This window comes from Procambarus clarkii, chromosome 67 (genome assembly GCF_040958095.1).
Source record: "Procambarus clarkii isolate CNS0578487 chromosome 67, FALCON_Pclarkii_2.0, whole genome shotgun sequence".
Lineage (NCBI taxonomy): Eukaryota > Metazoa > Arthropoda > Malacostraca > Decapoda > Cambaridae > Procambarus > Procambarus clarkii.
The window spans coordinates 13186565-13202933 of NC_091216.1; the positions used below are offsets into that span (position 1 = coordinate 13186565).

General features: G+C 46.3%; 3 protein-coding genes across 3 annotated transcripts; 2 read left to right on the forward strand and 1 right to left on the reverse strand.

The window, feature by feature from the left end:
- The first annotated feature begins 274 nt into the window (after window positions 1-274).
- On the forward strand, window positions 275-8743 carry LOC138355351 (uncharacterized). Its single transcript, XM_069310233.1, has 2 exons — window positions 275-697; window positions 8663-8743. The coding sequence occupies exons 1-2, from the start codon at window positions 275-277 to the stop codon at window positions 8741-8743; spliced, it is 504 nt and encodes a 167-aa protein (XP_069166334.1).
- Window positions 8744-8773: 30 nt separating this feature from the next.
- LOC138355352 (uncharacterized abhydrolase domain-containing protein DDB_G0269086-like) lies at window positions 8774-9727 on the reverse strand. The gene has a single exon (XM_069310234.1). The coding sequence runs from the start codon at window positions 9725-9727 to the stop codon at window positions 8774-8776; it is 954 nt and encodes a 317-aa protein (XP_069166335.1).
- Window positions 9728-9983: 256 nt separating this feature from the next.
- On the forward strand, window positions 9984-13635 carry LOC123750474 (uncharacterized). Its single transcript, XM_045732592.1, has 2 exons — window positions 9984-10025; window positions 12481-13635. Exons 1-2 carry the CDS (start codon window positions 9984-9986, stop codon window positions 13633-13635), a joined length of 1197 nt encoding a protein of 398 aa, XP_045588548.1.
- The last annotated feature ends 2734 nt before the right edge of the window (window positions 13636-16369 follow it).

Sequence of the window (16369 nt, forward strand, 5' to 3'; positions counted from 1 at the left end):
CCTGTGCTTTCAGCCTGAAGTCTCCCAAGGAATTTGTTGACTTACAGCGGGGAGCACGGGGATAAGAGCCTCATTGGATGTAGAGTTACTATTTTTCAATGTACCTGTAAATGAAACAATCGGGATGATAGCGGACAGAGTGTATCGTGGCCCGGCTTGCACTCCTCTTGACATACCAGAAAACATACTGAGGAAACTACTCCAAGCTTGTACTAAAGAGGCACCCTTCTTGAGCCCAGATGGGCACATGTATAAGCAAGTAGATGGGGTCGCCATGGGTTCTCCCCTAAGTGTCCTGTTTGCGAACTTCTACATGGGTACAATTGAGCAGAGGGTCTTCGTTGACATGGATCTGAAACCCGCCATATACTGCAGGTATGTTGACGACATTTTTACACAGGTACCTGATGCCAGATGTCTGCAGCAGCTGAAGGAGGCATTTGAGCGGAATTCTGTGTTGAGTTTCACTTACGTGATGGAGAAAAATGGGAAGCTGCCTTTTCTGGATGTAACAGTCATGGAAAGGAGCGGAGGCTTCCACACTGCAGTCTACGCTAAGGAAACAAACATAGGAATGTGCCTCAATGCCAATAGTGACTGCCCAGACAGGTACAAGAGGAGTATTGTCAACGCTTTCGTCGACCGTGCTCTCAGCCATAGCTCAGGATGGAAGCAAGTCGATGAAGAACTCTGTAGGGTAAGGCAGGTCCTAGTCAACAACGGCTTCTCTAACGATTTTGTTGAAGATATCATAAAAAGAAAGGTGAAACGCAATGCAACCTCTGAAGAGTCAGCCAACACTTGTACCCCCTATTAGACTATTTTACAGGAACTTCTTTTCGACGGCTCATGAAACGGAGAAAAGGGTCCTGAAAGATATTGTTGATAGGAACGTTATTCCTACAGACAAAAATCAGAAAATTCAATTTACAATTTACTATAAAATCAAACACACGGCCAATTTACTCATTAAAAACTCCCCAGACACCAAGCAGAACGCCTTGAAGGAAACCAACGTCGTCTATGCCTTTAAATGCCCACTTGGGACTGTATGCCCCAAAGAACTCAGTATATAGGCAAGACAGCAACGTCTCTTTCCAGGCGATTAACAATGCATAAGCAACAGGGAGCCATCAAGGAACATATAATCTCCTCTCACATCCAGATCATCACCAGAGAAATCTTAACAAACAAAACAGAAATCATCGATAGGTACAGCAATAGCAGGCGGCTCGACATCAGCGAGGCACTTCATATAAAAAAATCAACACCAGCAATCAACAGCCAATTAATGCACAACTATATTCTACCCACTTCAAGACCCCGAACCAATATGGAAGCAGCAAGGGGAAGTATGGGCCAATAGGCCCTCTGCACCTACTTCCATTCTTATGTTCTCATATCCAAGTTATACCCATTGTTTCGTGTTCTGTCTTGTGTTTATCACAAGTTTGTTCCCTTCACCCAAAACTTTTGCACCATATCACCTCACCCACCAGAGTATAAGTACGATGAATTTGTGTGTAAATTAAGTCTTTGAAAATCTAATAAGCCATTACGAAACGCGGTCAGGCGTCAGACCATAAATAAATATGAATTTTGGAGAATTGATATTTCCATTACCACCGACAGTGAAGAAAAACGTAAGAAATATTGAGAAAATTCGTGTTAAAATGATTAATCTTACCTTTTCCGTCATATTCAAGAACATATGTTTACAAGAAAGACTGCAACAAAAATATACTAATATTATATACATATATATATATATATATATGTCGTACCTAATAGCCAGAACGCACTTCTCAGCCTACTATTCAAGGCCCGATTTGCCTAATAAGCCAAATTTTCATGAATTAATGTTTTTTCGTCTACCTAACCTACCTAACCTAACCTAACCTAGCTTTTTTGGGCTACCTAACCTAACCTTACCTATAAATATAGGTTAGGTTAGGTTAGGTAGGGTTGGTTAGGTTCGGTCATAAATCTACGTTAATTTTAACTCCAATAAAAAAAATTGACCTCATACATAGAGAAAAGGGTTGCTTTATCATTTCATAAGAAAAAAATTATAGTAAATATATTAATTCGGGAAAACTTGGCTTATTAGGCAAATCGGGCCTTGAATAGTAGGCTGAGAAGTGAGTTCTGGCTACTAGGTACGACATATATATATATATATATATATATATATATATATATATATATATATATATATATATTATTAAATATGACCGAAAAAGTAAGATTAATAATTCTAACACGAATTTTCTCAATCTTTCGTACATTTCTTTTCACTGTTGGAGGTAAATCAAAAATCAATTCTCCAAAATTCATTTTTATTTCTAGTCTGACGCGACACGAGCGCGTTTCGTAAAACTTATTACATTTTCAAAGATTTTAGTTCACAAATACACAACTGAATAGAACTTACGCATCTCCGATTTTATATCTACATTTGAGTGAGGTGGAAGGGGTGATGTGGCATTAACACAAGACAGAACAAGATGTGGCATTAATAGGGTATTAATTTCATCAACACAAGACAGAACAAGAGTATTAATAGGGTATTAATTTCATCAACACAAGACAGAACACGAAACAATGGATATTGAATAGAAGTGTTTGTAGAAAGCCTATTGGTCCATATTTCTTGATGCTTCTATATTGGAGCGGAGTCTTGAGGTGGGTAGAATATAGTTGTGCAATAATTGGCTGTTGATTGCTGGTGTTGACTTCTTGATGTGTAGTGCCTCGCAAACGTCAAGCCGCCTGCTATCGCTGTATCTATCGATGATTTCTGTGTTGTTTACTAGGATTTCTCTGGCGATGGTTTGGTTGTGGGAAGAGATTATATGTTCCTTAATGGAGCCCTGTTGCTTATGCATCGTTAAACGCCTAGAAAGAGATGTTGTTGTCTTGCCTATATACTGGGTTTTTTAATAATATTATTTAATAATATTAATAATTTAATTTAATAATTTAATATTTTAATAATAATATTTAATAATATATGTCTACAGGAAAGACTGCTACCAAAATATACTAATATATATATATATATATATATATATATATATATATATATATATATATATATATATATATTATATATATATTATATATATACATACATATGTATATATATATATTATATATATATATGTATATATATTATATATGTATATATATTATATATTATATATATATATATATATATATATATATATATATATATAATATATATATATATATATAATATATATATATATATATAATATATATATATATATATATATATATATATATATATATATATATATATATATATATATATATATATATAAAGCATGGATCAGCCGGATATAAAGTGTAGGTCGCTTTCTTTTGATGAATACTTCAACAACCTTCACCTGTTGAGTCGCCTCAAACAAACTGTACTACACAGCTGGTAGTTCAGCGGCGTACACATGACAAATTATTTGTCCATGTCCAGAGTTGGCCATGGCCGGAGTCCCGCGCCCGGTGACCCCACAGCCTGCTACCCCTCCTGCTACCCCTCCTGCTACCTCTCCTGCTACCCCTTCCTGCTACCCCTCCTGCTACCCCTCCTGCTACCCCTTCCTGCTACCCCTCCTGCTACCCCTCCTGCCACCCCTCCTGCTTCCCCCTCCTGCTACCCCTGGTTGATACCTGCTTGATGGGGTTCTGGGAGTTCTTCTACTCCCCAAGCCCCGCCCGAGGCCAGGCTTGATTTGTGAGAGTTTGGTCCACCAGGCTGTTGCTTGGAGCGGCCCGCAGGGCCACATACCCACCACAGCCCGGTTGGTCCGGCACTCCTTGGAGGAATAATTCTAGTTTCCTCTTGAAGATGTCCACGGTTGTTCCGGCAATATTTCTTATGCTTGCTGGGAGGACGTTGAACAACCGTGGACCTCTGATGTTTATACAGTGTTCTCTGATTGTGCCTATGACACCTCTGCTCTTCACTGGTTCTATTCTGCATTTTCTTCCATATTGTTCACTCCAGAATGTTGTTATTTTACTGTGTAGATTTGGTACTTGGCCCTCCAGTATCTTCCAGGTGTATATTATTTGATATCTCTCTCGTCTTCTTTCTAGTGAGTACATTTGGAGAGCTTTGAGACGATCCCAATAATTTAGGTGCTTTATCGCGTCTATGTATGCCGTATATGTTCTCTGTATTCCCTCTATTTCAGCAATCTCTCCTGCTCTGAAGGGGGAAGTGAGTACTGAGCAGTACTCAAGATGGGACAACACAAGTGACTTGAAGAGTACAACCATTGTGATGGGATCTCTGGATTTGAAAGTTCTCGTAATCCATCCTATCATTTTTCTGGCTGTCGCAATATTTGCTTGGTTATGCTCCCTAAACGTTAGGTCGTCAGACATTATTATTCCCAAATCCTTTACATGTTGCTTTCCTACTATCGGTACATTTGATTGTGTTTTGTACTCTGTATTATGTTTAAGGTCCTAATTTTTACCGTACCTGAGAACCTGGAATTTATCACTGTTAAACATTATGTTATTTTCTGATGCCCAGTCGAAAACTTTATTAATATCAGCTTGAAGTTTTTCAATGTCTTCAGCCGAGGTAATTTTCATACTGATTTTTGTGTCATCTGCAAAGGATGATACGAAGCAGTGGCTTGTATTTTTGTCTATATCTGATATGAGAATAAGGAAAAGCAGCGGTGCAAGGACTGTACCCGATGGTACAGAGCTTTTAACTGCACTTGGACTAGATTTTATATGGTTGACAGTTACTCGCTGAGTCCTGTTTGACAGAAAACTGAGTATCCAGCTTCCTACTTTACCGATTATTCCCATTGACTTCATTTTGTGAGCTATCACGCCATGGTCACATTTATCGAAAGCCTTTGCGAAGTCCGTGTATATCACATCAGCATTCTGTTTTTCTTCTAATGCCTCAGTGACTTTGTCGTAGTGATCAAGTAGCTGTGAGAGGCACGATCTTCCCGCTCGAAATCCATGTTGGCCTGGGTTGTGAAGGTCATTGGTCTCCATGAAATTGGTGACCTGACTCCTAATCACTCTCTCAAATACTTTTATGATGTGCGATGTTAGTGCAACTGGTATCTCCCCCGTGTCCAAGCTCTTCCTCCACACTATACTGAGTGCCTGTGATACTGGCACTTTGCATTTCTTTATAAATATTGAATTCCACGAATCTGGACCTGGGGCCGAGTGCATGGGCATGTTTTAAATTTCTCTTTCAAAATTTAGTGCGCTCGTGTTGATATCAGTTATATTTACAGGGGTTTGAATATCCCGCATAAAGAAATTGTCTGGATCTTCCACCTTCATGTTGTTTATTGGAGTGCTAAACATGTCCTCATACTGCTTTTTTAGGATTTCACTAATTTCTTTGTCATCCTCCGTGTATGAACCTTCACTTGTACGAATAGGTCCAATACTGGCAGTGGTTTTTGCTTTTGATTTCGCATATGAGAAGAAATATTTTGGATTTTTCTTTATTTCCTGAATTGCTTTCTGCATCCCTCCTGCTTCCCTTCCTGCTACCCCTCTTGCTACCCCTCCTGCTACCCCTCTTGCTACTCCTCCTTCTATCCCTACTGCTACCCCTCCTGCTACCCCTCTTGCTACTCCTGCTATCCCTACTGCTACCCCTCTTGCTACTCCTCCTGCTACTCCTCCTGCTATCCCTACTGCTACACCACCTGCTACCCCTCTTGCTACTCCTCCTGCTATCCCTACTGCTACACCACCTGCTACCCCTCCTGCTATCCCTACTGCTACCCCTCTTGCTACCCCTCCTGCTATCCCTACTGCTACCCGTCCCTCACAATATACATGGAGATGATTGCGTCTGGCTCACTGATGGATCACGCGACCATACAGAGACCACTCGCTGTCCGGAATCCTAAGGTGGCTTCTTCATCTTATAGAGCACTGTGTCTGGCGTGTGTCTGTGTCTGGCGTGTGTCTGTGTCTGGTGTGTGTCTGTGTCTGGCGTGTGTCTGTGTCTGGCGTGTGTCTGTGTCTGGCGTGTGTCTGTGTCTGGCGTGTGTCTGTGTCTGGCGTGTGTCTGTGTCTGGTGTGTGTCTGTGTCTGGTGTGTGTCTGTGTCTGGTGTGTGTCTGTGTCTGGTGTGTGTCTGTGTCTGGCGTGTGTCTGTGTCTGGTGTGTGTCTGTGTCTGGCGTGTCTGTGTCTGGTGTGTGTCTGTGTCTGGCGTGTGTCTGTGTCTGGTGTGTGTCTGTGTCTGGTGTGTGTCTGTGTCTGGTGTGTGTCTGTGTCTGGCGTGTGTCTGTGTCTGGTGTGTGTCTGTGTCTGGTGTGTGTCTGTGTCTGGCGTGTGTCTGTGTCTGGTGTGTGTCTGTGTCTGGCGTGTGTCTGTGTCTGGTGTGTGTCTGTGTCTGGCGTGTGTCTGTGTCTGGCGTGTGTCTGTGTCTGGCGTGTGTCTGTGTCTGGCGTGTGTCTGTGTCTGGCGTGTGTCTGTGTCTGGCGTGTGTCTGTGTCTGGCGTGTGTCTGTGTCTGGCGTGTGTCTGTGTCTGGCGTGTGTCTGTGTCTGGCGTGTGTCTGTGTCTGGCGTGTGTCTGTGTCTGGCGTGTGTCTGTGTCTGGTGTGTGTCTGTGTCTGGCGTGTGTCTGTGTCTGGCGTGTGTCTGTGTCTGGCGTGTGTCTGTGTCTGGCGTGTGTCTGTGTCTGGCGTGTGTCTGTGTCTGGTGTGTGTCTGTGTCTGGTGTGTGTCTGTGTCTGGTGTGTGTCTGTGTCTGGTGTGTGTCTGTGTCTGGCGTGTGTCTGTGTCTGGTGTGTGTCTGTGTCTGGCGTGTCTGTGTCTGGTGTGTGTCTGTGTCTGGCGTGTGTCTGTGTCTGGTGTGTGTCTGTGTCTGGTGTGTGTCTGTGTCTGGTGTGTGTCTGTGTCTGGCGTGTGTCTGTGTCTGGTGTGTGTCTGTGTCTGGTGTGTGTCTGTGTCTGGCGTGTGTCTGTGTCTGGTGTGTGTCTGTGTCTGGCGTGTGTCTGTGTCTGGTGTGTGTCTGTGTCTGGCGTGTGTCTGTGTCTGGCGTGTGTCTGTGTCTGGCGTGTGTCTGTGTCTGGCGTGTGTCTGTGTCTGGCGTGTGTCTGTGTCTGGCGTGTGTCTGTGTCTGGCGTGTGTCTGTGTCTGGCGTGTGTCTGTGTCTGGCGTGTGTCTGTGTCTGGCGTGTGTCTGTGTCTGGCGTGTGTCTGTGTCTGGCGTGTGTCTGTGTCTGGTGTGTGTCTGTGTCTGGCGTGTGTCTGTGTCTGGCGTGTGTCTGTGTCTGGCGTGTGTCTGTGTCTGGTGTGTGTCTGTGTCTGGCGTGTGTCTGTGTCTGGTGTGTGTCTGTGTCTGGCGTGTGTCTGTGTCTGGTGTGTGTCTGTGTCTGGCGTGTGTCTGTGTCTGGCGTGTGTCTGTGTCTGGCGTGTGTCTGTGTCTGGTGTGTGTCTGTGTCTGGCGTGTGTCTGTGTCTGGTGTGTGTCTGTGTCTGGCGTGTCTGTGCCCCCAGTCGCCAGCAGGAGGAGGTAGGGGTAACGAGCACAGATAACCTGACGTACAAGTGGAAATTAAGTCGGAGTAGGAATTCATTGTAAATAGAGTACCCCCAGGGTCCTCTCCTGGGGCCCCTGTTGTAAGTGGAGCGCCCCGGTGTCCTGGGCGTATGTTCTTCACGCAATATATATATATATATATATATATATATATATATATATATATATATATATATATATATATATATATATAAACAATTAAATATTAACAAAATATATAAAACAATTCAGACTTAGGATTGAACGGCCACATTTGCAAATTCTCACATCTTACAATAATAGTGCGGGAGATGTATTCAGACGATGACACACAGTCAATACAAGCCGATCAATACAAGCCGATCAATACAAGCCGATCAATACAAGTCGATCAATACAAGCCGATCAACACAAGCCGATCAACACAAGCCGATCAATACAAGCCGATCAATACAAGCCGATCAATACAAGCCGATCAATACAAGCCGATCAAAACAAGCCGATCAAAACAAGCCGATCAATACAAACCGATCAATACAAGCCGATCAACACAAGCCGATCAATACAAGCCGATCAACACAAGCCGATCAATACAAGCCGATCAATACAAGCCGATCAAAACAAGCCGATCAATACAAGCCGATCAATACAAGCCGATCAATACAAGCCGATCAACACAAGCCGATCAATACAAGTCGATCAATACAAGCCGATCAATACAAGCCGATCAATACAAGCCGATCAAAACAAGCCGACCAATACAAGCCGATCAAAACAAGCCGACCAATACAAGCCGATCAAAACAAGCCGACCAATACAAGCCGATCAATACAAGCCGACCAATACAAGCCGATCAGTACAAGCCGATCAATACAAGCCGATCAATACAAGCCGATCAATACAAGCTGATCAATACAAGCTGATCAATACAAGAAGATCAATACAAGCTGATCAATACAAGCCGATCAATACAAGCTGATCAATACAAGCTGATCAATACAAGCTGATCTAGACAAGCTACAACGTGGACATAATATTGACCAGTGCAGCACAGTGATGAAAGATGTCGGGACTTTACCATAGCAATAATACTAACAGTTGCCATATACCAGGTGGATAATGCTGACACTGTCAAGTCTGACTGTGAGCAAGACCTAGAAGTCTTAAGTCAAACAATTACAAAGCATGAATAGGCGAATTAAGAGGCACCGAAGACCGGTATTTCAAGACGCCTCAGCATCAAGACGTGACGCCTCAGCATCAAGACGTGACGTCTCAGCATCAAGACGTGACGCCTCAGCATCAAGACGTGACGCCTCAGCATCAAGACGTGACGCCTCAGCATCAAGACGTGACGCCTCAGCATCAAGACGTGACGCCTCAGCATCAACACGTGACGCCTCACCATCAAGACGTGACGCTTCAGCATCAAGACGTGACACTTCAGCATCAAGACGTGACGCCTCAGCATCAAGACGTGACGCCTCAGCATCAAGACGTGTCGCCTCAGCATCAAGACGTGACGCCTCAGCATCAAGACGTGACGCCTCAGCATCAAGACGTGACGCCTCAGCATCAAGACGTGTCGCCTCAGCATCAAGACGTGACGCCTCAGCATCAAGACGTGACGCCTCAGCATCAAGACGTGACGCCTCAGCATCAAGACATGACGCCTCAGCATCAAGACGTGTCGCCTCAGCATCAAGACATGACGCCTCAGCATCAAGACGTGTCGCCTCAGCATCAAGACGTGACGCCTCAGCATCAAGACGTGACGCCTCAGCATCAAGACGTGACGCCTCAGCATCAAGACGTGACGCCTCAGCATCAAGACGTGACGCCTCAGCATCAAGACGTGACGCCTCAGCATTAAGACGTGACGCCTCAGCATCAAGACGTGTCGCCTCAGCATCAAGACGTGACGCCTCAGCATCAAGACGTGACGCCTCAGCATCAAGACGTGACGCCTCAGCATCAAGACGTGACGCCTCAGCATCAAGACGTGACGCCTCAGCATCAAGACGTGACGCCTCAGCATCAAGACGTGACGCCTCAGCATCAAGACGTGACGCCTCAGCATCAAGACGTGACGCCTCAGCATCAAGACGTGACGCCTCAGCATCAAGACGTGTCATCATCTTCAGCTCCATCTTGGCCTTCTTGGGCCACGTTAACATTATGCTACTGAATTTTAGTCTTTTTTTATTTACATTTATAAAATGCAAATTAATCCATTTAAAAACAAAGAAGGATAAATTTAATCCCAGGAATTTAAACCTTCCTTAAGAAGAGGTTAAGAAAGGTTAATTGAAATTCTTAAGAGAGACGAAGATAGAGTGACTTGATTGAAGTATATAAATGTATAAAATGTGTATAACAAAGCGATATAAACATGATGTTAACTATAGCAACTCAAACACACAAATCAAAACAATGGCGACAATCTGGAAATGTTTGGATTCAAGAAAGCCCTGGGTAAATACCGGTTTGGTAGCAGGGTTGATGATTTATGGAACAAAATGACTCTGTAACATACAGACGTGGGATAACTTGGTTGTTTCGAGCGTAGGCTAGACATTATATATATATTAGTATATTTTGGTAGCAATCTTGTGAACATATGTTGTTGAATATGACCGAAAGGGTTAGATTAATAATTCTAACACGAATCTTCTCAATATTTCTTACGTTTTTCTTCACTGTCGAGGGTAATTGAAAAATGAACTCTCCAAAATTCATTCTTTTACATATTTATTTTTGGTCTGACGCCTAGAAGCCTTACGAAATTTCCTTAATTACCATCTTGTGTTGTCACGTTGGAGAAATCAATTAAAAAAAAGAAGTCATTTTTGGTTGTATGTTGTAGAGAGTAACCTTGAAATTGTGCCCCTGTCAGCTGACGGTCAGGTGATGTGAGGCTGACTGTCCCAACCTTACACACACATATGGCACATAATAGTCCAGACTTATACATACACAACTCGTACTAAGCAAGCTAGAAAAGCTTTAGTACATAATAATCTACAACATTACCTCAAGGGATGTAAAGGTTTCGTAAGATCAACCAAAAGAGGCCATACCACACTTGCATACATTGTTTCATAATGTAATACAATGCGGTACATACAAATATTTAATTCTAAACATGAAGATCTTGGGCCAGATTCACGAAAGCACTTACGCAAGCACTTACGAACGTGTACATCTTTCCTCAATCTTTGACGGCTTTGGTTACATTTATTAAACAGTTTACAAGCATGATAACTTCCCATTCAACTGTTGTTATTGTTATAAACAGCCTCCTGGTGCTTCGGAGCTCATTAACTGTTTAATAATTGGAAACAAAGCCGCCAAAGATTGAGAAAAGATGTACAGGTTCGTAAGTGCTTTCGTAAGTGCTTGCGTAAGTGCTTTCGTGAATCTGGCCCCTTGACGCAACTTGCATTTCTTCTCTCTTCAGGAATATCAATAGATTGCATCAAAAGATGATCTCAAACATTGCCTTAAATAGACGATGCCGCAACAACCGCGAAATTGTACCTCAAACAATGACTACTTCTCTAACAAGACCGCTAACTACCATTCACAAGCTAACTACCATTCACAAGCTAACTACCATTCACAAGCTAACTACCATTCACAAGCTAACTACCATTCACAAGCTAACTACCATTCACAAGCTAACTACCATTCACAACCCCAGTGACCTTCACAATTCCCCAACAATCAAAATATAACTTACAAACAAATATTACAGACCACCACTCTGGCAACACTGCTCATCAGGGCTGTGTCAGAGTGTACACCTGTGTCAGTGTACACCTGTGTCAGTGTGTACACCTGTGTCAGTGTACACCTGTGTCAGTGTGTACACCTGTGTCAGTGTACACCTGTGTCAGTGTGTACACCTGTGTCAGTGTACACCTGTGTCAGAGTGTACACCTGTGTCAGTGTGTACACCTGTGTCAGTGTGTACACCTGTGTCAGTGTACACCTGTGTCAGTGTGTACACCTGTGTCAGTGTGTACACCTGTGTCAGTGTGTACACCTGTGTCAGTGTACACCTGTGTCAGTGTGTACACCTGTGTCAGTGTACACCTGTGTCAGAGTGTACACCTGTGTCAGTGTGTACACCTGTGTCAGTGTGTACACCTGTGTCAGAGTGTACACCTGTGTCAGAGTGTACACCTGTGTCAGATTGTACACCTGTGTCAGAGTGTACACCTGTGTCAGAGTGTACACCTGTGTCAGATTGTACACCTGTGTCAGAGTGTACACCTGTGTCAGAGTGTACACCTGTGTCAGATTGTACACCTGTGTCAGAGTGTACACCTGTGTCAGAGTGTACACCTGTGTCAGATTGTACACCTGTGTCAGATTGTACACCTGTGTCAGATTGTACACCTGTGTCAGATTGTACACCTGTGTCAACTTGTACACCTGTGTCAACTTGTACACCTGTGTCAGCTTGTACACCTGTGTCAGCTTGTACACCTGTGTCAGAGTGTACACCTGTGTCAGATTGTACACCTGTGTCAACTTGTACACCTGTGTCAGCTTGTACACCCGTGTCAGCTTGTACACCTGTGTCAGAGTGTACACCTGTGTCAGATTGTACACCTGTGTCAGATTGTACACATGTATCTTTTATACACCTGTGTCAGAGTGTACAGCTGTGTCAGCTTGTACACCTGTGTCAGATGGTACACGTGTGTCAGATTGTACACCTGTGTCATATTACCAGGCCGTGTTGCCCCCTTGCCTCTACTCACAGGTGTCCCACAGGTGCCCAACTGCGTGCCAGCTGACTCTAGGGGCAAGAGGAAACAGTTTACTTCAGGCTCCCAGTTTACTGCAGCTTCCAGTATCCTGCAGACTCTTAGTTCACTCCCAGCTCATTGCAGACCTCCAGTTCACTTCAAATTCCTAGTTCACTGTAGACTCCCAGTTTACTACAGACTTTCAGTTCACTGCAGAATCTCAGTTCAATGCAGACGTCGAATTCAATGCAACAACCCAGCTGACTGCAGCATCCCAGCTCACTGCAGCATCCCAGCTGACTGCAGCATCCCAGCTCACTGCAGCATCCCAGCTCACTGCAGCATCCCAGCTCACTGCAGCATCCCAGCTCACTGCAGCATCCCAGCTCACTGCAGCATCCCAGCTGACTGCAGCATCCCAGTTCACTGCAGCATCCCAGCTGACTGCAGCATCCCAGCTGACTGCAGCATCCCAGTTCACTGCAGCATCCCAGCTGACTGCAGCATCCCAGCTGACTGCAGCATCCCAGTTCACTGCAGCATCCCAGCTGACTGCAGCATCCCAGTTCACTGCAGCATCCCAGCTGACTGCAGCATCCCAGCTGACTGCAGCATCCCAGTTCACTGCAACATCCCAGCTGACTGCAGCATCCCAGTTCACTGCAGCATCCCAGCTGACTGCAGCATCCCAGCTGACTGCAGCATCCCAGTTCACCGCAGCATCCCAGCTGACTGCAGCATCCCAGTTCACTGCAGCATCCCAGCTGACTGCAGCATCCCAGCTGACTGCCGCATCCCAGCTGACTGCAACATCCCAGCTGACTGCAGCATCCCAGTTCACTGCAGCATCCCAGCTGACTGCAGCATCCCAGCTGACTGCAGCATCCCAGTTCACTGCAGCATCCCAGCTCACTGCAGCATCCCAGCTGACTGCAACAACCCAGCTCACTGCAGCATCCCAGCTGACTGCAGCATCCCAACTGACTGCAACAACCCAGCTCACTGCAGCATCCCAGCTGACTGCAGCATCCCAGCTGACTGCAGCATCCCAGCTGACTGCAACAACCCAGCTCACTGCAGCATCCCAGCTGACTGCAGCATCCCAGCTGACTGCAGCATCCCAGCTGACTGCAGCATCCCAGCTGACTGCAGCATCCCAGCTCACTGCAGCATCCCAGCTGACTGCAGCATCCCAGCTCACTGCAGTATCCCAGTTCACTGCAGCCTGCCCGGCTAAATACCGAGCCGCAGCTCATCTCAGCGAGCCGGAGCAGTGCCACCGAGGAACTGGAGGACCAACTCTGTGCCATCCAATGTTGCCTTGAGCCGCGGCATTCTTGTGCCAGCTGGCTGGCTGGCTGCTTGTAAACAAATCCCTGGTGGCCATGGCACCGGCTGTTGTTGCTGGTCAATAACACTCCCCATAGCAGCGGGCACTCAAGTGCTTAGAGAGCGCCAGGGTGTCGCAGTCTGGCTGAGTACACCCTGGGGGTGCAGGGGAGGAAGAGAGGGAGTGGCAGGTGTGATGGTGAGGGATGAAAAGAAGGCTGAGAGTGTGTGTTAAGTGTGTGGCAGCACAAAGCTCGGATGCACTTGACACAGACTGGAGAGTGAGGGACAACAAACATAAGTCAATAGGAGGTTTGTGGGTCATTGCCTGAGGGTGAGACAAGTGGAGCAAAGCTGTCATCACAAATATTTGATCACAATTGCTTATCAGTTTTTGGTATTTATATACACAAGAGTTCTTACAATCTCAGCCACCAGCACGCGTAGCCTTTACAGCACGTCCCTAAGCCTAATATTTCCCCTTGAATACGACCCGCCAAGTCGTTTAACAACCAGGTACCCATTTGCCGTTCGGTGAAAAAGAGGCGTACAGATAAGGATTGGTGCCCAGTCAATCCTCTCCATTTCTTAGTAACATCGTCATCAGCATTATACACTTCTGAATCTCCAGCAGGAGATTACAAGTAAATCTTTATTATTAATCAAATGAGCAGTGAAATAGATCATATTAACTAGCTGGTCATATTACCCGGTCGAGTGTGTGCTGGAATACACTTTTGCTGGAATAGAGGGAATACAGAGACCATATACGGCACACATAGACGAGATAAAACACCTAAATTATTGGGATCGTCTCAAAGCTCTCAAAATGTACTCACTAGAAAGGAGACGAGAGAGATACCAAATAATATACACCTGGAAAATACTGGGGGCCAAGTACCAAATCTACACAGTAAAATAACAACATACTGGAGTGAGCGATATGGAAGAAAATGCAGAATAGAACCAGTGAAGAGCAGAGGTGCCATAGGCACAATCAGAGAACACTGTATAAACATCAGAGGTCCACGGTTGTTCAACGTCCTCCCAGCGAGCATAAGAAATATTGCCGGAACAACCGTGGACATCTTCAAGAGGAAACTAGATTTATGCCTCCAAGGAGTGCCGGACCAACCGGGCTGTGGTGGGTATGTGGGCCTGCGGGCCGCTCCAAGCAACAGCCTGGTGGACCAAACTCTCACAAGTCAAGCCTGGCCTCGACTTGTGCTCTTTCTCTGAACACAACTCCCAGAAGCCCATCCAGGTACAATCCTTTCCATTATATGTTTTTCAAAGAAGACCTGATCAATGTAATCTGATTGAATGTGTACTACAACAGACGGGTTTGTGCTTACTTAGTCTCAAGTCCTGCAACATCAGCGTCAACGAGTCTGGTTGATCAAACTGTTAACCAGAAGCCTGATCAGAGACCGCACCGCGGGGGCATTGATCCAGGGAACAAACTCCAGTAACTTTTAAGTAACCCTCGACCAGGCGGCCAGAGTCTGGCTGTCTGGCCTCTGGAGCCCTCGACCAGGCGGCCAGAGCCTGGCTGTCCGGCCTCTGGAGCCCACGACCAGGCGGCCGGAGCCTGGCTGTCCGGCCTCTGGGGCCCTCGACCAGGCGGCCAGAGCCTGGCTGTCCGGTCTCTGGGGCCCTCGACCAGGCGGCCAGAGCCTGGCTGTCCGGCCTCTGGGGCCCTCGACCAGGCGGCCAGAGTCTGGCTGTCCGGCCACTGGAGCCCTCGACCAGGCGGCCAGAGCCTGGCTGTCCGGCCTCTGGGGCCCTCGATCAGGCGGCCAGAGCCTGGCTGTCCGGCCTCTGGGGCCCTCGACCAGGCGGTCAGAGCCTGGCTGTCCGGCCTCTGGGGCCCTCGACCAGCTAAGGGTCTTGTACCACAAGATTGTTCAGAAGTCTGGACGTCTAGACCCCTTGGTCTGGACGGTAGAGCGACGGACTCGCGCCATGCAGGTCGACGCTCAATCCCCGACCGTCCAAGTGGTTGGGGCACCATTCCATTCCCGCGTCCCATCCCAAATCCTTATCCGTATCTCTTCCAAGTACTATTAGTCGTAATGGCTTGGCGCTTTCCCCCTGAAAGTTCCCTTCCGTTCCCATTGACGGGGACAGGAAGCCTGTATACCTAGGTTTTCTGAGGTCCCCCTAGACCAGCTTCCTCAACATTGAACCCAAAACCATTGTCTAAACCTCCCAGGTATCTATTTACTGCTAGGTGAACAGTGGCATTAGGTGATTGAAAACGTGCCCAACCATTTCTCTCCCGGCCTGGGATTCGAATGTGGGATTCTCGATTAAGTCGAGAACGAACCCAACTGTACTACTATACAGTACAGCACAAATGTACAATCCAGGTAATTACCTGGTTAGTACCTGGATGGGGTTGCGCGAGTCCTCCTTGATAGAGCCTGGTCCAGCAGGCTGTTGCTTGGAGCGGGCGGCAGGGGGCCTCGCGGGCGTGAGAGCGATGGGTGGGGCCAAGTGTAGAGGTGTTAGGGCGTTACTGACGCAGGCGGCGGCGGCCGGGCGGTGCGTACATGACCGCCCTCAGACACCACCCACCGCCTCCTTGGGCGGGAGTAGGCCAGGGTGATCTTGTGCGGGGTCATCCCTTACTGCTGCTGCTGCTGCTGCTGCTGCTGCTGCTGCTGCTGCTGCTGTTGCTGCTGTTGCTGCTGGTGTTTCCTGGGATAATGACTGGAATAGCCCTGT